Raw genomic sequence first — 26338 nt, 5'->3', positions numbered from 1 at the left:
GACCATCACCCTCACTGTCCTTAGGGGACATTGTGTCTGACACTTAGCAAATATATGTTAAATTTTCAACATCAGCAGCATGGAAACAGTAATCACCCAGCAGTTACTTCCCAAGTACAGCCAGTAATGCAGCTCATCCTTATATCTGAAAAACAGTAAACAGACAATATCAGAGAAGAAAAAAACAGACTATCTATAATATATAACATTAAGTATCCTGTTTTTTGCTTATTTTTTCGAGTTATTTATAGCACTTTGTCTATTGCATACTTTTTAGCTAGTTTAACTGTATGTGAGGTATTAACTGGAAATTGTCCACTTTTATTAAGCATCTGTTTGGGTTGTTTGATTCTGATAACTTGCTTGCAGTAAAAAGCTTTCTGAGGCTCCTTTATCTGTTTAAAACTTTCATTTAAAAGCTCACTAGTGCTTTTCTGCTGTGAGAAACATTTCTGCAGTTTGTTTCTAAGTAGTGTGGATATTTGTAGCATTGTCGATATTCAGGCTTGTGTTTGGGCCTAATGTTTGTGGAGGCTGTGTGTCTGAGCACATGTTCAAGGACATTTTGGTTTAGCCAAAGCAATTAGGCATTTCAGTGAGAGAGGATTGTTTAAGGTCATTGGCTGACTGAGGTCACCTGGACTACAGGTTAGAGTAAGCACCTCAATGGTTCTTTTGAGCTTTTTTTTTTAAACTTGTCTCAGGTTTCAATTTTCTGTTACCTAAGAAGTTAAGTTTGTGAGTGTTTCTGCCATTTCACACTGAGCTAATCGAAGGAAGGACACTGAGCAAACTTGGATCTATAATATATAACATTAAGTATTCTGTTTTTTTGCTTATTTTTTGAGTTATTTATGACACTTTGTATATTGCATACTTTTCTAGCTAGTTTCACTGTGTGTGAGGTATTAACTGGAAATTGTCCACTTTTATTTAGCATCAGTTTGGGTTGTTTGATTCTGATAACTTGTTTGCAGTTAAAAGCTTTATCTAGAGGCTCCTTTATTTGTTTAAAACTTTCATTTAAAGGCTCACTGCTGCTTTTCTGCTGTGAGAAACATTTCTGCAGTTTGTTTGCCACCTTCCCTCCCTATTGGTATGCTGTTCTTATAGTTGGTGGCTTTGCAGTTGCCCGCCCCTACTGTAAATTTAATTTGGGACACTCCTCCCTGTCTAGTGTCATTACCTCATTCTATCTAATACAGGGAGAACGTTTGAGAAGGCCAATCCACTTAGTTTCTGCTCCTCCTTTCTCTCTTTCCACACAAAAATAAATAAATAAATAAATGTCTAAGCTTGTTTCCTGCCTTTCCTGTAAGTCGTCTAGTCCAGATACAGATTTGCTGTATCCAGGACTGTTTGTAAGCTTCTGAGCCCCCAAGCCTTTCTGTGCTGGAGGGAAGCCTTCTAGCTTAATTTTGTTTCTTAGAACTAGCCAGTTTTTTAGTTTCAGCACTCAAGTCTGTTTCTTTGAGCTCAGCACTTGTTCAGAACTTTTTGTAAGCACTAAATAAGCTACGAATTACTACAGCACTCAACTTTCCTCACTTGTCGGGAGGATAACAGTTTTTAGTACTTAATAAGCACCTATCCAGGCATGTCTAATGGTCAGCTCCCGGTGTTTTCTCCTGTCTACCTTATGAATCAGGGCATCTTGGGGCAATGCAGCAATTGCCTCATGTACACAGACAACCCTGTCCTCCTACCACCCAACACTACAACCTGTGAGAGATGCACTTATATAGCCAAACTGGAAGCAAAGCTCTCTTCACCCAAGACTGGACTGGACAGTCAAGAGGAGAAAGTAAACACTTGCATCACACCAGACACATCACATAGTCCCTCAAAACCTACACCACCAAAACACACATATAGAAACACAAAACACACACCTACATTCACGGAGGCTGTCAGTAAAAACCTGCCCAAGCAACAGGGACCTCCAAAGCAGAAACACAAGCAACCTCCACCCCCAACACAACCCAAATGACACAAAGCCCACAAACTCAGTGTTCATAGGTTTATAGGTAGGTACTAGGCTATCAGCCCAAGGACCTACATAAGCCTAGCCAGCAAGGTTCCCTGGCTTACGCCACCCAAGAAAGTTATTTTCCTGTGCCACTGTCGAGCAGAGACACAGAAGTGATCCCCAGGGTGTATTTTCTATTTCCCATCCACTCATCAAGATTTTTCTTGAAGAGTGCTAATGAAGAACTTTGCTTGACATAGATGGGTACCACTCAGCCACAGCCCATAAGGCATAACAACGTACCCAACACTCTAGTCATAGGTGACTCTATAGTTAGGCACACTGATGTTCCACTCACCAGGCTAAACAAGGAGAAAGTTACTGTCAGCTGCCTGTTGGGTGTCAGGATCCGCCACATAATGCATGCACTCAGGTCACTCCACAATAAGTATAAATATGACTCCGTCATTGTCCATATTGGTGTGAATGACCTGAGACGTACCTTCCTGGACTACATGAAAAGGGATATGGAGGAGCTGTCTGATCTTGTAGCCCAGGCAGGTATGTCCCTAGCCCTGAGTAGCATCCTGCCATCACCCAGAATTATACCACAGTACAATGACAAAATGATTGACTTCAACAATTGGCTAAGCTTCTGGTGTCATTCTAAGGGGATCCAGTGTCTGTCTGCCTTTGATGACATGATCGACAAACCACGATGCTTTGTCGGAGATGGACTGCACCTGTCGCCCCCTGGGATTCTGGATACTGGCTAAGGCTCTAGCCACCCCTATAGTGCCTTTTTTAGGCAAGGTTCAAATGACAAATTCACCACCGTAACAGGTACAAGCAAGCAGAATCTGAAGGTATTGCTACTCAGTGCTAGAAGTCTAAATCTCAAAATGCACTCACTCGAGGCACTCCTTAAAATGGAGAACATCGACATCTGTGCAGTGACAGAGACCTGGTTCAAGGCTCCAGAGAGTACCCCTGCATTACCAGTCTATAATTCATACCACACCTTTCGGCCACCTAACCTGGACTGAAACACTAAAGGTGGGGGCGTTTCCATATTCATTAAGGATGTCCACACCTCCACGCTAGTTGCTCAGCATAATGCATCTGAGATTATCCAAGTGCAACTAACTCTGGGCAAGACCGCAGTCCAAATTGTAGCTTGCTACAGATCCTCCACCATGCCCCAGGAATCCCACTCCTCATTTCTTTATACACTGGAAATTATTAGGGTACAACCTAACACCCTAATGGGCGATTTCAACTACCCCACCATTAACTGGGAAAGCTACTCATGTACCAACTCTTGTGCTCAGTGTTTTCTGGAATTCATAAATTCCAATGCCTTGGATCAACTTATCCACACCCCCACCAGGGGCAGCAATATCCTAGACCTGGTTATTACCAACATGGGCAACCGGTGCTCCACAACAGAGGTCAATTCCTCGTTGGTCAGATTTGACTACAAGCTAATCACCCTAGACATCCACATCCCTCTCCCACCCCCATTAGGGAAACCACCGTAATAAATTTCTCCAAAGCCAACTTCACGCTTCTTAAGACAGAAGTGGCAAACTTCACGACACCCATGCTGACGGACAATAGAGGTACGACTGCTGAATCCTACACAAATGCAGTTTATAAGCACTTACACAAATGCATGGATTGTGCAATCCCTAACAGAGCCAAGATACTATCCTCCAAATAAAGGAAGCCAATCTGGTGGTCCCCTGCCATAAACAAACTCTACAATAGAAGAAAGAAACTGTTGCAAAAAAGAGTAAAATCCCATGATTGGAGAAACTCCCTGGTCAGCTTCAGTAAGAAGCTGAGATTCCTCATAAAATCCTCTAAAGCTAGTTGCAAAAACAAAATTGCCACTGAATCTAAAGACAACCACAAAGCATTCTATAGCTATGTCAAGAATCTCAATGGCAACACTCAGATCTGCTCTGAGTTACAGCACAATGGCACTAAATATACAGAGCCAACTGATATTGCCAACATCCTGGCAGATAGGTTCAGTGCTAACTTTACCCCCCTCTCATCCCCTAAAGGCCCCATCTCTATACCGGAAGAATGCAAAGTTCCTGTAATCACGCTTTACAGGTAAAAACACACACTCCAAAGCCAAGAACCCAGCATCCATGGGACCTGACAACATCCCAGGCTGCGTTCTACATGAACTACAGAATGAACTGGCACCCCACCTAAATACCATGTTCAATCATAGCCTCACCTCAGGCTATGTGTCCACTGAATGGCGCACAGCGACGGTTACCCCAGTCCACAAAGGGGGAGCCACCACGGATCCCGGAAACTACCACCCCATTATCCTGACAAGCCTGGTCTGCAAGGCTATGAAATGTATCATCTTGGAATTTATAAACAGTGACATTGGTAATCTCCAAACTCAGGACCCCACCCAGTTCGGGTTTGTAAAAGGCAGATGATGTCTCCTAAACCTGATATACTTCTTTGAAGTGGTCACCAAAACCGTAGATGAGGGTAAGGTGGTTCACATAGCCTATCTAGATCTCGCCAAGGCTTTCAACACCATCCCCCGCTCTGGAATTATAGATAAACTCACTAAACTAGGTATAAATCCCTATGTCACAAGATGGGTTGCCAACTAGCTCACTGACATAACCCACACTGTGAAAGTAGCAGACTCCCAATCCAACTTCAGACCAGTGACAAGTGGAGTACCACAGGGTTCAGTCCTGGGTCCTCTCCTGTTTGGTATCTACTTCTCTGAAGTACAGGCTAACACAGAAGGTCTTTGGCTAATGAAGTTCACAGATAACTGAAAACTAAGAGCCATAATCAAAACTCCAAAAGATGTGGACTTCCTACAAAAGGGCCTCACTGAGACAGATGCCTGGTGTCATGACCTCAAGCTCAATGCCAAAAAGTGTATTGTCATCCCTTTTAGTAAAAACTCTGTACCCATGAACTACCACATAGGCGGTAGTCTACTTAACACCGAAAGTGTGATAAGAGACCTTGGGACACAGGTGGACATTAGTCTCTCCTTTGATAATCACATCGCCACAGTAGTCAGGAAATCCTTCTATGTGGCACACCTCATCACAAAAAGTTTCTCATCCAGGAAAAAAGAGGTAATTGTTTCCCTCTACTCGTCACTCATTAGACCCATTATAGAGTACAATGCCCCTTTTCGTATGTACCTCACAAGACATTTACAACAACTGGAAAGGTCGCAGAAATACCTCACAAAGAGGATTACCAGCTTCAAACAGATGCCTTATGCAGACCGACTCAAAAAACTGCAGCTTTACTCCGTTACATATCACCTAAGCTATGTCAAACCCAGAGCTTTTGGACATGCTCCACTTAAGGAAATCCCAAGCCCTCCGAGCTACATGCTCTAGGGACCTAAACCTTGTCACCACAATAAACAGAACATGCTGGAGGGATAGATTCCCATCCCAGAGACTTCCCATACTCTGGAACAAACTACCTATCTATATCAAACAAAGCTCCTCATTAGCACTCTTCAAGAAAAATCTTGATGATTGGATGGGAGATAGAAAATTCACCCCGGGATCACTTCTGTGGCTTTGCTTGACAGTGGCACAGGAAAATAATTTTCTTGGGTGGCGAAAACCAGGGTACCTTATAGCTAGGCTTATATAGGCCCTAGGGCCAGTAGCCTAGTACCTACCTATGAACCTATGACTACTTTCTTTCAGCACAAGTGATATAAACACAGTACAAGTCATCAGATTCTTGTTTTGGCCACTGAAAAATCTCAGTATAGCCCAAAGCATGTTTTATAACACCTGCTTTTACATACTAAAATCAAAGGCTGTCATTATAAATAGCACTCGTTCCATTTACCCCAACCCTGTAAAATGATGCCTAATATCAGAGTACAAAAAAGCATTTCTTTTCTTCATATGTGGAGAAATGTTTGGTGTACAGTGTAAGTTGACTGTGCACCACTCAGCATAACCTGCAAGTAACACTGCATGTATCATGTATTTGTATGAATATGTATTGTCTGTGTGGTATTTTTGCAGTGTCACAAAGTGAATGCCATGGCCCATAGTTGTGGTAACACTGCATACATGATGTATTATTTGTGTGGTATTTTTTCACTGTCACAAAGTGAATGTCATGACCCATAGTTGTGGTAACACTGCATACATGATGTACTATTTGTGTGGTATTTTTGCACTGTCACAAAGTGAATGTCATGGCCCATAGTTGTGGTCTAAATGCTGCCTCTTCACTTATGCATCTTTATACCATCCATGAGTCTTCTGCAGGGGTTGCCATGCTACTGCTGTTGGTTGGCCACCATCACTATTGTCACTGGTAAGATGAACAATAGAGGATGCTGCAGTGCCCCTACCATTGACTGTGGCAACTGTGCAACAAACCAGGGCGATGACTATGTTGTGCATAATGCAGCAGGTGGTAAACATCCTGCATGCAGTAGCACGGTCATACTGAAGGGGATCCCCAGAGTTGTTCAAGCAACAAAAATGGTCTTTGAGCAGGACAAACGCAGACTCAGTGCATATCTGTGTCTGGGACTGCAGTGTAGTCTCAGAGATGTATGTATAAGTGGAATGGGATGTGAGGGTGTGCAGGTTGCAAGCCCCCTGTAAAATTTATAGATTGGGAATCAATTGTTTGGTGTTACTGAAGTGCACTGTGGCAGTTTACTGGGGAATTACAGGCTGGTTAAAGTAGGTAGTGTACATCACCTGGAAAAAAAAAACAGGGTGGGGATGATTACTCAGTAATACCTAGGCTACTCAATAGTTTAAAAATGGTCATTGTTTTTTAACAGTATTAATATTTTGCTCTTACAACTTACTATCAACTCTGCCCCAGTACCTTCAGGATGGGCATCTCCATCCTTCCTTTCAGCTCTGTTAAGCACCCAAGCTGTAACTCAGGTCGCCTGGGCCATAGTCAGGTCTTTATCCCTCTTTGCCACCAGAGCTTGGGAACCTTCCCATGCTATCATTGCAAGGACCACGAGGACAATTTTTTTACACACCCTAGAACAGGTCAGACATATTTCTTGAAGGAGTATGCTGACTGTAGGAGTAAGAATGTTGTATATATAGCTATGTGCCAATTATGTGAGACCAACTGTATGCTTAAGAACAGAATATTAGGTCATTTGTTTGATATTAGACAGCATGATGTACGCAATGCATTAGCGCAAAATATAGGGGAACATGAAGGTCATCATTTTAAGTTTATGGTTTTACAAGTGATTCACAAAAACGTTAGATGGGGTGAGCTGCCTAATGAAACTGAGTGCAATGAAACAAAATGGATAATTAAACTAGGGGCTGATAGGAGCCCTGGTTTGAATACAACTGTTCCTTTAAAACCTTTGTTAAGAAAAAGGAGGGTAATTTACTAGGTTTTCATTGGCTGTCTTACTATTTAAATGTTGGTTTTAAACTGTTGAGTATTATCTGAGGAAGGACATGTTTGCCTGAAAGCGCTCATTGTGCACTTTTATTTATTTTAAATAAACCTTTCTACATTATTTTTTGGATTTTATTCCCAAAATATAAATGTGTAAATGACTTTAGTGTGAAGCTCAAGAGATGAATCTTTGCATCCATGTCAAGAACACATAATAACTGGTTATGATCTGAGACTCGCACATGATTCTTTGTTAGTGCATGGAGATTTACTTACTTCATGAGCTACTGGTTACAGGAAAAAGAAAAAAGCTCTGACTGTTTTGCAGGCTTTCAAATCTGTAAAGCATTTAGCAAATGCTGTCAGAAACACAGCATAATAGCTTGTATTTACAGAAAGAAAGTCAGAGACAGATAACTGACATACACCACAGTCAGAAAGAAACCTGTTTTTAATTCCGCTGCTTTTGTTTGCTGGCCACTCCTGGCAGGTTTTACTGCCTAGTGCAATACCTATCTTGACAACTTAAACATGGGTGATTAAAACTTATGATTGGGTCTCATGCTATAGAAGCACTTAACTAGTTTGTCCTTTTGTGATACTGAAGCTTAATCACCAAACATCATGCACTACAATTATATTATGTCTGCCCTTATAAAATCTCTCTGTCTCTCCTATGCTTCCCAGCACGGCTCCCCATCACTGGTCTTTCTCAGCTCTTGGGGCCTGGTCTCACCTTGTTCCTATATTATTGCAGATGCCCTCCTTTTGCTTAAAGCCTCTCATAACTCTACCTATATATCCTCCTTTTTTATCCTTACTGTCCTAGTGATAAATCCCAATGACTGCATTTCCTCTCTTGTAACTTACTTATCATGTGATTATTAGACTTCTTTTCTATTTCTTTTATGTTCTTCATTAATCTACTTGCATCTCTTTTAAATTAGGATCCAGACATGTTTTCGTCTATCTCAGCGTTGTCTTTTTTGAAACTACCAATGATAAAGTTATCAATGCCTTGATAAGTGCAGGCTTTTACAGATGACCCACCCAACTCAAGATAAAAATCTGTTTCTTATAATTGCCTGTCAGTATTGCCAGTTACCTCTCTGTTCTTGGCCATATGTCCAACACATTTCACCTACCCCAAGAAACATTTTGTGCATGGACTTCCATGCAAATATTCTAAACTTCCTTGATTTGGTCACGGTCTTGGGTTCTCTTTCAGTTTCTATATACCTTTTCTCTGTAATTAAGTTTTCCCCTATCTGTTATTGCTTTGTATAGTCCACTTATTATCCTGTTATTACTTGCCACTACTCCAGTCTGTGAACAACTGAACTAGCTCTTGCATCTCAAGATTTGTTTTGTTTACTTCAGTGTCTCATCCTTCCAAAATTCTGTACAATCCCATGTACAGTATCAAGTCCCTGTTGCCTTGCTGGTAATTCTGTAGGAACCCCCCCCCCCCATGCCTTTATCTCTTCCAAATGCATAATTGCTTCTGATAATATACTTTTTGCTTCAACACCATTTAATCAGGGAGAGAACCTTGCTTGACTAATCCAGTTGTCCATAACTTTAACCTACATGTAAGAAAACTCTTTGGTAGTCATTATATTCAATGCATTTATATAAATTAAGTCTCAATATCTCTTATTCTACTCTGTAGCCAGTTCCTGTGACCACATATTCTGTGTCTGTATATTCTGACTAAAATCCTTGTGTGTGCCATCCACGTCCATTTTGAATTATAATTATTATTCTGCAAGTGTGGTATTGAGAGCCCATCATCCACTGGTAAGGTCACTTTTCACCATTCCACCTACAGGCCCTTTTGCCCCCAAATGTAGCTCACTGTTACCTTCGCCTGATCCCAGTAACCTTTACATGGATCATATATACTAGTGGAACTATGAACATGTTTACTGCCTGTACTTGCTGCTCAGCATCTACTTTCATTACCTTCCATTTTCTGTCATATAAAGAATTTTATTTTTTACTTTCCCCCACAATTCTTTTGGGGTGTACCACAATTCTTGGCTATCCATACTTCCAAAATATTTCACCTATAATGCCTTCACAAATTGTGGGTGGGTGTATAACGTACACAAACTTAATTTATTTTACCTGATAACTGTACATTTATTGAAAATTCTAAAATGCTTTTGTGTATTCTGGTCTTGGCTGGTTAAATATAGAATCACGTTAACACATAGTTAATGTATCCTGTTCTCTTCTCTTCTCCTTTTCTCTTTTCTTCTCTTCTCGTCTCTTTTTCGTCTCTTCTTTTCTGTCCCTCATACCACTCCCCCACCTTTTTGTCATGTGGTCTTATTACTTATGCCATGGTAAAATAAATGGGAAAATAACAAAAAGGGGGAAGTAGACATCCTTCTCTAGTTCCCCTATTGATCCTAAATTCCTGTGTTATTTCCCATTTATTTTAATCACTATCCCACAGTCCTTATATGTCCCCTGTATTAATAAAATAAACTGTAACGGGAAATCCATTTTGTGCATAATTTCACACAGACAACTCAAGTCCACACTGCCAAAGTTATTCTCTGCATCTAATCTCAGTAGCACTAACACTTTCTTTTCCCCCTTAGCCACTACAAGTGTCATATGAATTATCAGTATATAGTTAACCATTTGCATACTGTTCTCTAAGCCACATTGATCTGTACTTATAATCCTAGGAGGAATCTTGCCTAATCTATTCAACAGTATGGCTACAGATATAGTCATGGTTCACTAACGAATTTGGGCATTATGAGACCAGGTTGATTGGATCTGTCCCTTCTTTCAGTATTAGTGACATTGTTGTGCTCTTCCAAAAATCTGATATCTTTCTTTGCCTCAGTATTGTATTAAATACCCTGTCCCATATTGAAATGACTTTTGATTTACATTTTTTCCATATAAGAACCCATCCCATCTCATCCTGGTGATTTACCTATTGCCTGCCCTGCCATACGGGCCACTATTTCTTCTTCCATTATGAGTCTCATCTGTTCAACAACCTGTTCTACCTCTATCCTGTCAATTTCTAAACCCCACCATAAAATGCCGTGGCCTAAGCAACAAGAACTTCGGTTACATTCATCACCTTCTCTTGCAGTTCTCTTATACTTCCCAACTTAAATTTTTCTAAACCTTTCTTTTTCCCAATTGTCTTTTTCCTTTCCTGGTATCCTTCTTTCAAGTCTGTCCTTGAATATTTCCCATCCCCTAATCACATCTATCTTGTGTGAAGATTAGGATATTTGCCACATGTTGCAATACTCACTTATTATTTTTCAGCCAGCCTACAAAGAATCTCCAGTGTCTGCCTGCTCATTTTGTTTCAGAGGTCCTTAACTCAGCCATAACTAGAACATAAGTTTTTAGGATGAGTTAACATTCCATTAATAAGATATTAGGTGTATCCTGTCCAATCTCTACCAACAACCACATTTACCTTTCTCTGCCTCTTTGTTGTCTCCCACATGCACCAGTCCATGTATCTTAAACAAAGAGTTTAACAGCTTTCCTTCTGGTGTGACTTCCATTTCCCCCGGCCCTTCTCTTGCATCTTTCATTACAGCAATCAAATTCCAGTCTCTAGCATAATGCCTTGACGATAAGCTACTATTTCCCCTAATATCTGCTTCAGCTCCAGATTTTTTCACCCTCTCATTATCAGGGTAATTTCAACTCTTCTTCTTCCTTCTAGCACTTCTGCATAGATTTATTTATTTATTTGTTTGACATTTCTTGACTGGGAAAGTCTGACTGAGCTAGAGCCCTTTTTCAGCAGAGGCCCAGGGAGAAAAGCCCCACAGAAGAACAAACAATGTTACATACATAGCATTAATGAGAACAGTACAGAGTGAATAAAGTTTGGTATTCAAGAAGAATAACACAAAAGAACTGACAAACTTATAACAAAAAAGGTGGAAATATTAGGCAGAATCACTTAAATATTTTTTATGTACATGTCTGTTTTTTAGTATTTCTTACATCTTTTTTATGTATTTAATAGGTAATATGATAAAAGAGCGGCTTTTACTGTTAACCATTTCAGATGATTTGTTCATTGGTGGGAGGGGTTATATTCTCTGGATTACTTAATTGTGAGTTTTTGGCTTATATTTTATTCTGATGAAGTCCTGCTCTGTGAGGATGAAAGCATTAAATAAAGTGGAAAAAGAAGTTATTCTGCCTCGTGTTTCCACCTTTTGTTGGTATTCAAGATGTTTATTCAAATGTATCGAAGTGAAATAAGTGCACACAATCAGAGAAAGTAAAAAACATTAGAATTAAATGCACACAGTCTAAAAGTATAAACATTTGAGTTCAAATGCAAAATAAGGAAAGGTAAACAAGATGGTATATACATTTATTACATTACATTTATAGAATCCTTCCTTAAATCCCCTTTTTATTAGCTCCTAAAGTTTGTGTTCCTTCAGATGTGTTTCTTGGAAAATTACTATGGATTGTCCACATTATCTAGTATCGCTAATACTTTGTGTCCTTAACTTGTCGGTCAGGCCATTTACATTCCATGTGAACAGGCTCAAAGGCAGTTACACAGTACTACTTGTTCCATACTCTTGAATGTAATCTTTACGTTTTGTCCACTGCATAGACCCACAATCTTTTTCTTAACTCCAAATCTGCTTCACTGCAAGCTTTTACCATGTACTTCCTTAAGCAACATTGGATAATAAGATTGATTAAAAAACCTGACAGGTTTGTTTTGCACTGTAGGCACACAAGCCCTAGTAACCATCCTCCAACAGTCGTCCATTCGATTTAATGAGCTAATTCTCTCTTTTGGCACTTTTCAACCTTCACTAAACATGCTTTACTTGTTTGCTTCCCTCCCTCCCTGATATATATATATATATACACACACGCACACACCATTAAGTTTTGTTCATGCTTAGTACTTTCCTTGACCTGTGTACTCTTTCCACCCCCGATCTGTTTACAACTTTCCCAAAAGTCCTACTACCTTGGTGTCCCCATTTTTTCAGTCACTGCCTTTTCTCTTGTTTTTTTGTTTTTTTTTTAGCCCATCAACAACTAATCATGTCTGTGATAAACTGTCCAAAGTGCATCTGTCACTGTTTTAGCTTCATTAATTGCCTTCATTGATGGCTGCCAGCTTTTTAGTCTTTTCCCACTTTTCCTAGCAAGCCACTTTGTTTTTATGAGAGGTTTTCATTCATATCTATGCTGTATCTCATTCAAACCTGAAATGAGAAATTTCTCCTGCCAGTAAATCGTTTCTTTAGTTGTTCCCCACCATCCCATGTATGCAAATCCCATTTATGAAGAAAAATCAACATAGTGACCACTACTGGAGAGATGTGGTTCATCTCTTCTTATAAACTAAAATAACTCGGTGTCATGAATTGATTTGTATTATAATGCACTTTTTTCCTCTTATTAACATCAACAGTATTGTCTTATATTAATACACAACTACTGTTGTTTTAAAACCATTGGTGCTTATGTCACAAAACTGCATATGCAGAAAATTTCTGAGAAACATTCTTATAAAATATACTCCAGTCCAATCATCCCCTTTCAGTCCACTTTTACACTGTCTCATTGTCTTACTTTTCCACTTCTTAATTTGCTTTATTCTGTGAACCACTCATTTTGTTTAGAATCTAGTTTTGTTACTGAATCTGATTTTTGTTGCTTTTTTTTAGTCTTTCCATCTCTCTCTCTCTCTGTACTGGTCCTGCATTTTTTTCTGAATAAGGGAAAGGTCTCCCTGGCCGCTTTGCTTCCAAACCTCTGCCTTGTTGTTGTCTCTCATTATGGGACCTTGTATTCTTTGTTCTGGCAAGTTCTCCTGCTGTATTACTTGCTCGTATCTCTTTAATTCTGCCACAGCCACATCCACTTCCAAAAAAGTTTTCATGTCTGTTGGGAAGAACACTTTGAAAACTGCCAGGTAGATCAGTTTAAATCTCATATTGAGATTCTTACACAATTTAAGAATTGAAGTGAATTTTCTTCTTTTCATCCTAGTTCCTCATGGGCTGCAAATAGGCTTTTCTCCCTTATTTTAATGATTTCCTCTTCTGCACAATATGCTTAACAATTGCTCACTTAGTTGAAAGTTTTGCACCTTCAGCAAAATAGTTCTTTGGGAAACAGGAAGCCTGCCTTCCAGAGGTGTATTGTCAGTGCCCCCTATCTAGCATAATACTTTCTTTGGCAAATTAATACATTTTCTTAACCATTCCACCATAAAATTCCTATTGTCTTTCCATCCCAATCATCCAGGAACACTAGTAAATCTTAACTTTTTTCTTCTCTTTCTTTGATCTCTCGTAGCTTTTCATTAATGGCCTCATGGAGTGCTTCTAGCTGGGTCAGTCGCATATTACACTTTTTGTAGAGCCCATATAAATCATCAGAGTGAAGGAAAAGAGGTAATTCTACACAATATAGCCTCATATGTTTTCTCTTAATGTAGTCCATCAGTGATTCACTGATCGGCTTTACTTTGGTGAAAATGTTTTCAGTCTTCTCCCACAGTTCTGCCATTTCCTCTGAGCTCATCTGCACCACCCTTTGATTCTGGATCTCTTGGCCTTCTCCTTGCATGACCTCTACTGTTGGACAAGGTAACTCATTTTCCTCTCTTTCTTGAGCTGTTTTTTTTTGCTTTTTTCCATCTTCTTTAGTCATGCAGGATAGCCAGTTGATTTCTGTCAACAGCTTTAACATTTGTTCTTATTCTAAACTGTCTTTTTTACTCATTTGCTTTACCTCATGAGGGGTACATAGAAACACAACCTTCTAACTCCATCCCATATCGGAAGTCCCATGCAGTTTAACTTTAGTGACAGAAGAGCTTGTACATAGTACCCACATGATACATACCTTGACCAGTCCACCCAAAAGGTTGAAATGCCATTTTCTGAGATCTAAGGGGCTTCTCAAATCAATTATTCTGAGGAGAGACAAGAGATCTAGTGGCACTCATCACTGCCAAGCATTACTGATACATGAGAATTGGTGTTCCATGCAGAGATTGCTCTTCCCAACACTTACTCATTGCAGACGGTCTTTGAAGTGAAAGTAACAGCTATGCCCTTACCATATCAGCTGATCTGTAAGGAGGTCTTCTGCAATGAGTGTTTATTATCCACTTCCCATTTCCTTTGCCAGGGTAGTTTCTAAATTCGCATATGTGAATGCTTGCCCTTGCGAGTTGTGTGTGTGTAATTTTATTTTGTTGTCGATTTCTGTTTTTCAGCTTATACTTACTTAATACATTGATCTGATAGTGTGGAGTTCAAGGGTTGAGGGTCTCCCTCCTAAACTGGCATGATATCATGAAGTGTGTCCTCATGAGGAAAAGTAAATGCCCCTGAATCTGGGGTCTGTAGCAGTGGATATCAGAAATCCCAGTAGTCATGCACTGTAGAAGGCCTTCTTGCATATCATATGATGTTGTTTACATTTCTGTTATTTCCTTTGCAGTCAATGAATTACAGTGAAATAACTAATGCATACTTGGTGATAAAGACTTGCTTGCTCCAGGAAGTACTATAAAGATTTAAATCATGTTTTCTGATTATCAGTTTCCTGTTTTCACAGACTATTTGTATCACAGTTTTTCATATTAGTAATAGTGCCTTAACTTGAACATTTTGCTTCATATTTAGGAGCTCGCCTCTCTGGATGATGGTGAAAAGTCAGTTGCAGAACTTGGACAACCTCAGCTGTCACCAGGAATTTCAACAATGACTGTGCTGCCAAGGTTCCCTGGTAGGTAACATACAAGGGGTTGTGGGAGCATAAGTCTGGGAAGGAAAAACACAAATATAAGTCATTACTGTATTAGGTACTACTGTAATTTAGAGTCATCTTTTTTAATTGAAAGATTTTAATAAACTGTATGTATCAAAAAAGAATAAAGTCCAGAATACAAAGAGAAATATAAAATGAAGGCCTGTGGATAAAACATATTCAGTGGATAGATTAAAAAGCAACAAATGATCAACAAGGAATGTCTTGAGTGGTGTACATTGTTATTGTAAAGAGAAGTTAGGTATATAGGTGTAGGTTTAGGATGCAGGACAGCATTGTGTAGACTTGGTACAGTGCCTTTTGAACCACAAGTTAAAGGCATGCAGCTTCGTTTTAACTTATCAGCAAAGTGAACTCCGAAGTGTTGTACTATAGGGGTATAATGGTCACCTTAACAAATTATTATGATTTTATTCTCCAGTAGCCACTTTATTCTATTCACAATTGTAGGAAGCTATATCCTATCCAGCAAGCAATAGAAGCAAGGTGGAAGGCCAGTCCTGGAAGAGACATCAGTTCATAGCAGAATGTATTTGCACATTCATTTACACATTGCTTGTGTACCTACAGGTAGTTTAGAGGATCACCACTTCACATTTGGGATTTGAGAGGAGGTCAGTGCACCCAGCAATAATCCATGTGGACACAGGAAGGAATGCAGATTCTACAAAGAAGAAAGTCCAACTGAGAACTGAATCAGAGAACCATGAGCTGTATGGCAGCAACAGTAATTGTTGTGCCACCCAACAATGCATCACTGTGCTGTATACAGATTACAGAGAATATATGCTGTGCTACCCAACAATGCATCACTGTACTGCACAAAGATTATGCAAAGTTTATACTGTGCCATGCAACAATGCATCATTGCACTGCACAGTGATATGCTGTGCCTCCCAAAAATGAATCACTGTGCTGCACACTGATTGTACATAATGAAGGTTGTACCACGCAAAAATGAATCACTGTTCTGCACACCGATTATACAAAATATGTGCTGTACCACCCAATAATGCATCACTGTACTGCACACCAATTCTACAAAATATAGGCTGTGCTAACAACAATGCATCACTGTGCGGCACACCACTTGTACAAAATATATGCTGTAGCACCCAACAGTGCATCAGTGAACTGTACACTGATTATACAAAATATATGCTGTAGCACCCAACAATGCATCACTGTACTGCACACCGATTATACAAAATATATGCTGTAGCACCCAACAATGCATCACTGTGCTGCACATTGGTTATATAAAGTATATGGTGTGCCACCGAAAAATGCATCATTGTGCTACACACTGATTATACAAAATATTATGTATATTATTTATATGCATTAATATGTTCAATATTGTTTTTATAAATCTTTGTACAATTTTAGGCATTTTTAAATGTAATTCTTTTTATAGTATTTGTTTATTGATTGATTGTTATTTGATAACCAGGTAGGTTGGCTAGTCACTTGAACCTTTTCAGCCTTGATTCATGCTCTAGAGGAGCAACAAACAAGAACAAATTAGCAAAGCAAATTTGACAAAATAGGAAAACAAGGAAATGAGACAAATAGAAAACACAAATCAAGGTAAATCTGAACAATGAGCAAAGAGAACTGTATAGCAGTCTTCATACTTTGTAATGTCTCAAAAGTGGTACTGAATTTTGGTTATGATGCATACATTTAAAGCAGTGACTGTGATGATAACTGTCATCACAACACTATTTGGAATAGGGTAGTGTAGTATTTATTTTATATATAGGAAATATTGCATTTCATTTAACAAATGATTATTTACATGCATTTGCATTCTTCTGCCCTTCATTTACTGTGTTCAAGTTGAGAAAGACAGATTGCGAGAGTGAAATCTTATTAACATACTATACTGCCCACCCTTTTAATGCCTTTAGTACATCAATGCACTAATAATATACTGCTACATGAATGCGCTTCATTGGTTTTGGAAAAGACTGACTTTCTGTATGGTGTTATTTACAAATTTTCCATGTGTGTTCAGGCCAAGAGCATACATACTCTCATTTGCATGCCCAAGTACGCACGCACACACACACACACTCACACGCACAAAATTAATACAAACGTCACACATATGTAATATAGAGGAGTGACACAGTGTCACAGTGGTTAGTGTTGCAGTGTTACAGCTCTGGGGTCTAACCATTTCGTACCTGGCTGAGATATGTACTGTGTACACTCTGCATGACCTGTCTCTGTTTATATGGAGTTTTTAAGATGTTCTTTCTTTTTACCATATCATAAAGACATGCATTTGGTGAATTGGTGATTTCTTAGATTTCCTGTAGATATTCATGACATGTGTAAGTGTTTGCGTATGTCCTGTGATAGGCTGGCATCCTATATAGAACTACTTTCCCCTGCATTGTACCCATGGAGAACTGGAATAGGAACCATCTCCCCTACTCCCTTAAACCAGACAAAGTAGATACTAGAGATTGAATGAATGCAGTACTGATTTGTTATGTATGCTCTTGAAGTTATGTCTAGAAATTTTTCCCAAGAGTAAAAGCTTAAGAGATGACTTTCTTAACAAATGGTTCTGATCAGAGAGACCTAGTCATAATGCTTTGTAATATGCAGTTCTCTTTTCATGACTGTTTTATAGCTTTTCATAAGTATGATTTCAGGTAGTGTCGGCCTATTATTAGTTGTCATCACATTTCAGCTGCTGCGTGTGGACTTGTGCTCATTTAGCTTCCAGTGCATTTTCTGCAGCCCCAGCATTGTCAGATTTCTCTCTGTGTGAGCTGATTTTTTCAATCTTTATTTTTGGGAAAAACAACCTTTTTTCAGTGTTAACAGGGCTGGTTTGTGTGAAGTTGCTTTGCGCCTTTCCTTTCATGGCTGTTTTTGAAGTAAACCAAGCTATTTTTCAGATGTACTAAGTCTGCCTTTAGGTATTGTTTTTTCTTTACTTGAGGCAGGTTTTTGTGATGAGTTGTGTGGCATACATGTATGTGTCAATGCTACATGTTTTTTGGGTTTTAAAACTTTTACTTTATTTGGGATGTATGTCTCAGTGCTACACACACACACACACACACACACACACACACGCACACAGATAAGAACCCATTTTTATGAGATAATTAGTGTAGGAACCAATAATGTGTATCAGTTGTAATGGTATATACCCAGACCTAGTAACATTTCTTGATACTTTACCATATAAGGGTATCATAGACCACTGCACTCACGTAAACAGTTAATTATTAGATGAACTGAAATCTGGCTGTGGGGGAGGAGTAACTATAAGTTGACTGTGATGAACTCTGTTAACTTTCAGGGGAGGCCAGTGGGACCACTCTTACCTAATTTTGTTTCTTCCACCTTCCCTACATAATCATCTATAAATATGCAGACAATTGGAAACTGGTTTATTTTATTTTTTACAAAAGGTTTAGAAGAAATCAGTTGTTATATTGGTGAGAGCAACAAGTGGACAACTTAGATTGGCTTGAAATTTAGTGTGAATAAATTAATTGTTATGACTTTTGGTTATGGAAGAGCTAAGAATACACTTTGATAACAAGTTACTTAGGAATGTTAACAAAATGAAGGATCTTGATGTTACTGTTTATAATAATTTGCAATTTAGGCAAAATGCTTTGGCTGTTAATTCTAGAGTTTTAAGACTGTTAGAACTGTTGTTGAGAACTGTGGACCTTCAGAGACTCTGTAATCCTAAATAATTTGTTCAAGTGAACAGAAATACAATTCTTCACTCTGTGTATACACTAGTGAAGTAAATATGCTAGAGCTGGTTCAAAAAAGTTTACAAAAAAAATAACTTAGAGATATTGAGTGTTATGTAGGCTGGAATAACTTGATCTTTATAGCATTAATTGCATAGTTAGTATAGTAAAACTGCTTGGCCTACAAGATTCAAAATAAATATTTGTGAGTATTAGGAATGAAAGTTTAATTAATGTGAAGGTATCTAAATATGGAAATACAAATGTTGTCAGTCTTAACAAAACTAGAAAGAGGGGTGATATTTTTTAAACACAGGCATTCCCTTGTTTATGGAATACACTTTTTTTCATTATGTAATTTTTGCAAACCATTTCTGCAATTCATCCAGCCTTCGCCAATCCGGATTCAAGCCCATTTATTTCATTGTGGTGGGGTCCACCTAGATTCAACAGGCTAAAGCTCATCCAGGTGGAGGGAGCATCATTTAGACAGTCATGTGGGTTGCTTGTGTCCTAACCAGCACTGAGGACATTATTTGTACTGTTAACATGACCCCACCCCTGAGTGGGGGGAAGTGTAATCTTCTTCACCACAAGGACTACCATACCTTTTCTTAGGCAAGTACATGTTCTCATGTACTTAGTCAATGAAGGTTACTACCTGTTGTCAGCTAGCTACATCACACATCTGGCCCAGACTATGTGGCTGCCTCCTTCCTCCAAAGAAGTGCTACAACTCACAGCTAGCTCTGCCCCCCCCCCCCCCCCCATGGTATGGGTATGTCCATCCTCCCTGTCAGCTCTTTTAGGCACCCAAGCTGCTAAACAACTAACCCAACTCAGAACACCTCTATGATACCAGTGCTGGCTGGTTATGGAGCAGACTTTTTGCAGAAATGAGAATATCTGTTAGTATATCTCAGTTTCAATCTGAGAGTGATTGTTGGATAGGTAACAGGTAGGTTATGCAGAATCAAAGAGTCTGAGGAGAATTTGGCTCTGAGGATAGGGTAGCCTGTACTTATGAAATACAAAATATGTGCATGTATATATATATATATATATATATATATATATATATGTGTATACACACACACACACACACATACAGGCACACACACACACACACACACACACACACACACACACACACACACACACACACACACATAGATGTCTTGTGAGGTACATACCAAAAGGGGCGTTGTACTCTATAATGGGTCTAATGAGTGATGAGTAGAGGGGAACAATGACCTCTTTTTTTCTGGATGAGAATCCTTTTGTGATGAGATGAGCCACGTAGAAGGATTTCCTGACCACTCATGGCCACACATCTGGCCCAGACCTACCTATGAACACACACACACACACACACACACACACACACACACACACACACACACACACACACACACACACACACACACACACACGTATACACATATTCACACACATATACACATATACACACACATACAAAAACTACATGTGCCTTATAAGCAACATAATGGTATTGTTATAATACTGCCATAAAAATATAATGCCATTTATTATCATACCTGCCAGAAAAATATGTGTATGTTACCAGTATTTTCTATTGTATTACATTCATTCTTGTTAGAGCATCTGCTGGTATGCATACATTAACATTATTATTCATTGTACTACATTTACTTTTCCTAGACTATCTGCTAACTAGTTTGTTGGTTCTAAAATGACTACCTTAAAATCTTTAGCAGGTATATACAAATGGGGTTTATATCATAACATCGAAGTAGTAAAACACTGAATGTTGTAATATCGAACCCAAAACAGCAAACACTGAAAATAGCAAAGCTGCAGAACATTGAATTCTTTCCTAGGGATTCGGTGGGCTGTTTCTGCTGCTTCACTATTTTCTCCACTGTGGTACGAAGGTTACAGACTGGGTTAAGGTAAGTGTCGAACAGACCGGGTTAAGGAGAGTGTGGGAATGGGATAGTTAGGGACCTTAGGGTTAGGGAGCAGGTAAGGTGAGTGTGCGATAGTTAGGGACTATAGGGTTAGGGAGCGGGTAAGGTGAGTGTGCGATAGCTAGGGACCTTAGGGTTAGGGAGCGGGTAAGGTGAGTGAGTGATAGTTAGGGACCTTAGGGTTAGGGAGCGGTAAGGTGAGTGCGCGATAGTTATGGACCTTAGGGTTAGGGAGCGGGTAAGGTGAGTGTGCGATAGTTATGAACCTTAGGGTTAGGGAGCGGTAAGGTGAGTGTGCGATAGTTACGGACCTTAGGGTTAGGGAACGGGTAAGGTGAGTGTGTGATAGTTACAGACCTTAAGGTTAGGGTTTGGGTTAAGGTAAGTGGATAGATAGTAGTGTATGTACGGTTTAGTGTAGGGTTAGAAGTAGGATTTTAAGTGTATATGTGTGGATTACTGTTTATTGGTGTGCTTGTGTTGTGTGCGTGTTTCTCAGAACAGCAAATTTTTCCCTGGGAAAAAAGTTGCTGTTCTGAGCTTTTGATTATATCACATTTTGAAATTCCAAGTTCGAGGTTATGGTGTTCGATATTTTGGGATTTCGATTATGTGATATAAACCCTACACATGTGTATCTTAAAGGCAGATTCACAATGGTGTTCACTTTCTTGTAGTGATGATGTTTATATTAGGCAGTAGTAATAAGACAATTGTTATGTCTGCCGAATCTACGTTATATTATATAAGCTTGATAAAAGGAAATTTCCTACACTGTCACTTACGTAAAAACACTAAGAAAAAATCATTTTGCCAAATTTAATAGCAAAGAAAATAGCACCAGCTACCTGATGGAAGAACTGGCTCATAGAAAACAGTCAGATATAAAGAAAAATGGGCTGAGCCAGTCACCACGGCTGATATAAATCCACTTTAATTGTAGAGACAAAAAGTAAGCGCTTTCACGATCCTCTCGACCTCTTCATCAGACTCAAATAAAATCCTTTTATGCACCTACTCTTATACACTCAATAATCAATTAAAACATTAATTAAGAACACCAATTATTCAATTATGCATGCTAAACCTTCATATAAGAACTTCATTTAAAAATAGTAAAAAGTATAGCAAAAATCAGGCAGTATGTTGACTGCAGAACAAAAAAATATAGTGTATTTTGCTTTCTGCATAATATGCAATGCTTACTATGTAGGAAAGACTAATCGTATGCTAAAGGAACGCATACAGGAGCAGTACAGAGATATTTCCAATAAAAAGGAAACAAATGCTGTTTTTAAGCATGTAGAAACTAAGGGCAGACAGCACTCCTTTAAATTTATTGTTCTAGAGATTCTGCAGGAAGGAATGAGGGGTGGGGATATAAAAAACAGGACTGAGCTTGCAGAGCAAAGATGGATACTCAGAGTGAATGTACATACCTCTCCAGGGATTAATGAGGCAGTGTCCCTGAAACCCTTTTTAAAAGCTAGGACACTTAAGCATTAATGAGTTATCAGACAAATTAATTTTTTGCTATACTTTTTACTATTTTTTAAATGAAGTCCTTATATGAAGTTTTAGCATGCATAATTGAATAATTGATGTTCTTAATTAATGTTTTAATTGATTATTGAGTGTATAAAAGTAGGTGTATGAAAGGATTTTATTTGAGTCTGATGAAGCGGTCGAGAGGCTCGTGAAAGCGCTTACTTTTTGTCTCTACAATTAAAGTGGATTTATATCAGCCGTGTTGACTGGCTCAGCCTATTTTTCTTTATATCTGATTATTTTGCCAAATTGTTTAAAATGAAGGATACAATTTTGCAGATGGAAATAAGTCACATGGTGGAAACAGGCATGTAAATCATTTATCTGTGGTTGCAATAAGGATAGAAAGAGTGTATAGTGTGCAAGAGGGTAAAAGTGAAAACTTGAAACAAAAGCATCAGTCAGAGATCTAGATGGAGAAACTTACGTTAATAAAATTTAAAGTAGACACTGTGATGCAGTGAGATATGTCTGCACAAACATTCAAAATGATGTGGTTGGAAGAAAATTAGCTGAAGCCTTCCACGTGCAAGCTGAGTACTTATTTCGGTTATCAAATCTTACCTGCAGTCCTCACTGAAAGTCAGTCGTACATAATGGAGTGTGTGGGTGTAGTCAAAAAATGATTTGACCCCACTGAATTGAGCGAAAAGCATGTTTACATCATATTTGAATATGCACACAGCACCTGAATGAATCTATAAAGCGGCAACATTATTCATTTTATGTTATAGAAGTTGTTCTGTGCCAAATGCAAATTATTTCTCTGTACTTGATGCTACTGAGGGATTTTGGCAAATCAGACTACATGAGAAAAGCTCCAACATGTTCATTATTGTAGCTGCAAGGAGGTACAGATTCCTGAAACCAAAGTGGTATTACATCAACACCTAAGTGCCCCGGAGAGCTGTTGCACAAATAGTTGAAAAACTTGATAACATATATTGGCTTAGGGGTACACCAAGAAAAGTGCATAACAAGTGAATGTTTCAGTAACCATTTGAAATGTTGAGACCTGATGCAGTGAGTCCCAAAACATGAAGACATGGAGACTGAATGGTCCCAAGACATGGAGACTGAATGGTCCCAAGACATGGAGACTGAATGGTCCCAAGACATGGAGACTGAATGGTCCCAAGACATGGAGACTGAATGGTCCCAAGACATGGAGACTGAATGGTCCCAAGACATGGAGACTGAATGGACAAAAAATCGGACTTACATATACTAAGTACGAGATTGCCATTTCCTGTAATGTTCCATTTTCTGTGAGGTATAGTGATCTTGGAGTTAGTATCTATAGGTTTGGGGACCTCAGGGGTTTCAGAGGGGCTTGCCTGCTGCCAAAAAGAAGTTTAAAGGAGACTCTGTCATAGTCCATGTTTATGTGAACAACTTGAGATGTACCTCTCTGGACTATATGAAGAGAGAAACAATTGAGCTCTCAGACTAAGTGTCTCAGGCTGGTATGTCCCTAGCCTTAAGCAGAATGTTACCTTCACCTAGGATGATGCCTCAATAGAAACAGAAAATGATTGACTTCAATAATTGGCTTAGTTTCTGGTGTCATTCCAATGGGATACAGTATCTGTCAGCCTGGGATGACATGATCGACACACCTTGATGCTTTGCCAGAGATGGTCTTCATCTGTCACCCCTGGGATTTCGGCTACTGGCCAAGCCTCTTGCCTCCCCCATAGTGCTTTTTTAGGTTTTCAGCATCTGTCCTATTTGAATAATCTGAAATCACTGTCACTTTATTCTGTTTCTTACAGATTACTCAGAGGCAATCTCTGCCTTGCATATAAGGCAGTCTTTGTCCCTGCTTTATTGGAAATGCTGCATATCCATAAGTCAAATGGTACACAGGTTACTCACTCTAATGGCCTTAACCTGGTATGTGACATTAATAGAACCTGCTGGAAGGACATTTGTCTCCCAAAGGTTACCACACCTTTGGAACAGACTCACGGTTCATGTCAAACAGAGCACCTCATTGACCCTCTTCAAACACAATCTAGATGATTGGATGGGTAACCTTAAATTCACCCCAGGGGTTCCACCTATGTCTGTCTTGGACAGGGGTGATAGGTGCTGATTGTGGAAATAAGGGTAAAACTTGACTAAGGTTGTAAGGGCCCTAGGGTCATTAGCCTAGTAACCTCCTATTGCTCCTAAGAGCAATATTCAAGATTCTCTCTTCTCCTCCAATTTTGGTCTTTCTTTCCCATGCGTCTGCACTTGGCTTTCTAAGTGCTGCCATTTCAATAGGTAACCAAATGTTTCGGTTACTGAACAGACTGAGACACAATTATTGAAGCTGAACTGGAGTATGTGTACAATCATAGTCACTTAACTGAGATGCATAGGTTATTTTTAAAACGCATAAGGTGTGACCTGTAGGAGGTTGTTTGCTTACCTCCATCGGAAAATAACCAAGCAATTATGAGATTTCTGAGGTGCTGTAGTGTTTTTCAAAGTTTATTCTTGTAATTCTGTTTGATATAAATGTGCCACGAAGTAAGTTATTGGAATAAGATATTACATCATACTGAGTTAAGAAACAATAATGGTTTGGAATTGCTTAAACAATTAATCTTTCGAGGATCCACACCAAAGTATTTTCATATGAATAATCCAGTAATATTTTGATTTAATGCAGCTAAAATGGTGGTAGTGGTGCGGTGATTTTGTAAGAAGAAAAATAGCTCTGAAAGTTCAAAACCATATGGGCTGAACAGTTACGTTTTTGTAAAAAATCATAGTTAATGTTATTCATGCATCTCAACTGTCAAGGTTTTTGCAGAATTTCCAATTTTTGCCTCATATTTTCAGCCCATTCCTCATAAAAGTTGTGTTTTTCTGGCAAATTACTGAGGACTGAAGTAATTAAAAATAGCAGACATTTGAGGTTCAGGCTTCATATCCTTTGGAAAATGCATGTTAATGCAAAACCTGTAATTCTAGCAACTTTCTAAGTTTAGAAAATAAATATTTAAAGTCTGTTCTTATTTTTGAGCTTTTGTCACCCTTTATTTTTGGCTCTGTCCAGATTTCTTGCACTAGAAATTGAGATGTATGGTCTTATTCCATGCTTTTGTTATTTATTTAAATGGCCCATTTTTACAGGTTTTATACAAAACACATTGAAGGAAGCCACTGTGGTTCCTGCCTTAGAGGAGGAAAACTGTATAATTGAAAATTATTACACCATTAGTTTGTCGTATAATAGGTGAATATTGTGAAAGAAAAAAATATTCTACAGCTGTTACCCTTACCACTTGAGTAGGGGTTGGATTTGAGTGAACACAAGCTCTTGGCTGGCTGATCATACTTAACAAAGTCACTACATTTCTACCTCAATTTAATTGAAACTATTGACCAAGGTCTGTCTTATGGCATTATTTATCTGAATCTGGCTAAGGTTTTTGACTCTTTTTGACATTTAGCTGTTTTGTGTTCTATGTTATCTGCCTTATCGACAGGTATATAATAAAATGAATAGTAAACTGGTTATATGGTAAGAGATAACGTAAGAAGTGTAGATACATTTTCAGATGTGAATGATGTGAGTATTCCCCCCAAGGGTCTATGTTGGGATCACTTTTATTTGGTATCTTTATGTCCTTTTTCCCATGGAGTACAATATATTGGTATGATCAGCAAATTTATTGAAAACTGCAAGTTGGGATTAATTGTCAGTAGCTTAAAAGAACATTCTAATCCTCAAAAATTTAAAATACTCTTCAGCAGTGATCACTTCCCAAAGAAGATTTTTTTGGTGCAACCAAGTTTAGGATCATGTATTTCAGGAACAGTAACAATTACCTATATGCCGTTGGCAACTCTGTTCTGTAGGTTACAGA

The 26338-nt window shown here is 38.8% G+C and overlaps 1 protein-coding gene across 5 annotated transcripts in view; it reads left to right on the top strand.

Moving 5' to 3' along the window:
* LTBP1 (latent transforming growth factor beta binding protein 1) overlaps nucleotides 1-26338 on the top strand; it is a 2555437-nt gene that overhangs the window by 1789821 nt on the left and 739278 nt on the right. For all 5 annotated transcript variants that reach the window (XM_044058988.1, XM_044058973.1, XM_044058980.1 and 2 more), the window contains one exon: nucleotides 15091-15193. In XM_044058988.1, coding sequence (XP_043914923.1) covers nucleotides 15091-15193 — 103 coding nt within the window. The remainder of the gene's footprint in view (nucleotides 1-15090; nucleotides 15194-26338) is intronic.

This window comes from Protopterus annectens, chromosome 1.part2, assembly GCF_019279795.1.
Source record: "Protopterus annectens isolate FY-2018-M chromosome 1.part2, PAN1.0, whole genome shotgun sequence".
Lineage (NCBI taxonomy): Eukaryota > Metazoa > Chordata > Ceratodontiformes > Protopteridae > Protopterus > Protopterus annectens.
Note: the sequence above shows the minus strand (reverse complement) of the source record. Positions and strands in the feature narration are given on the sequence as shown.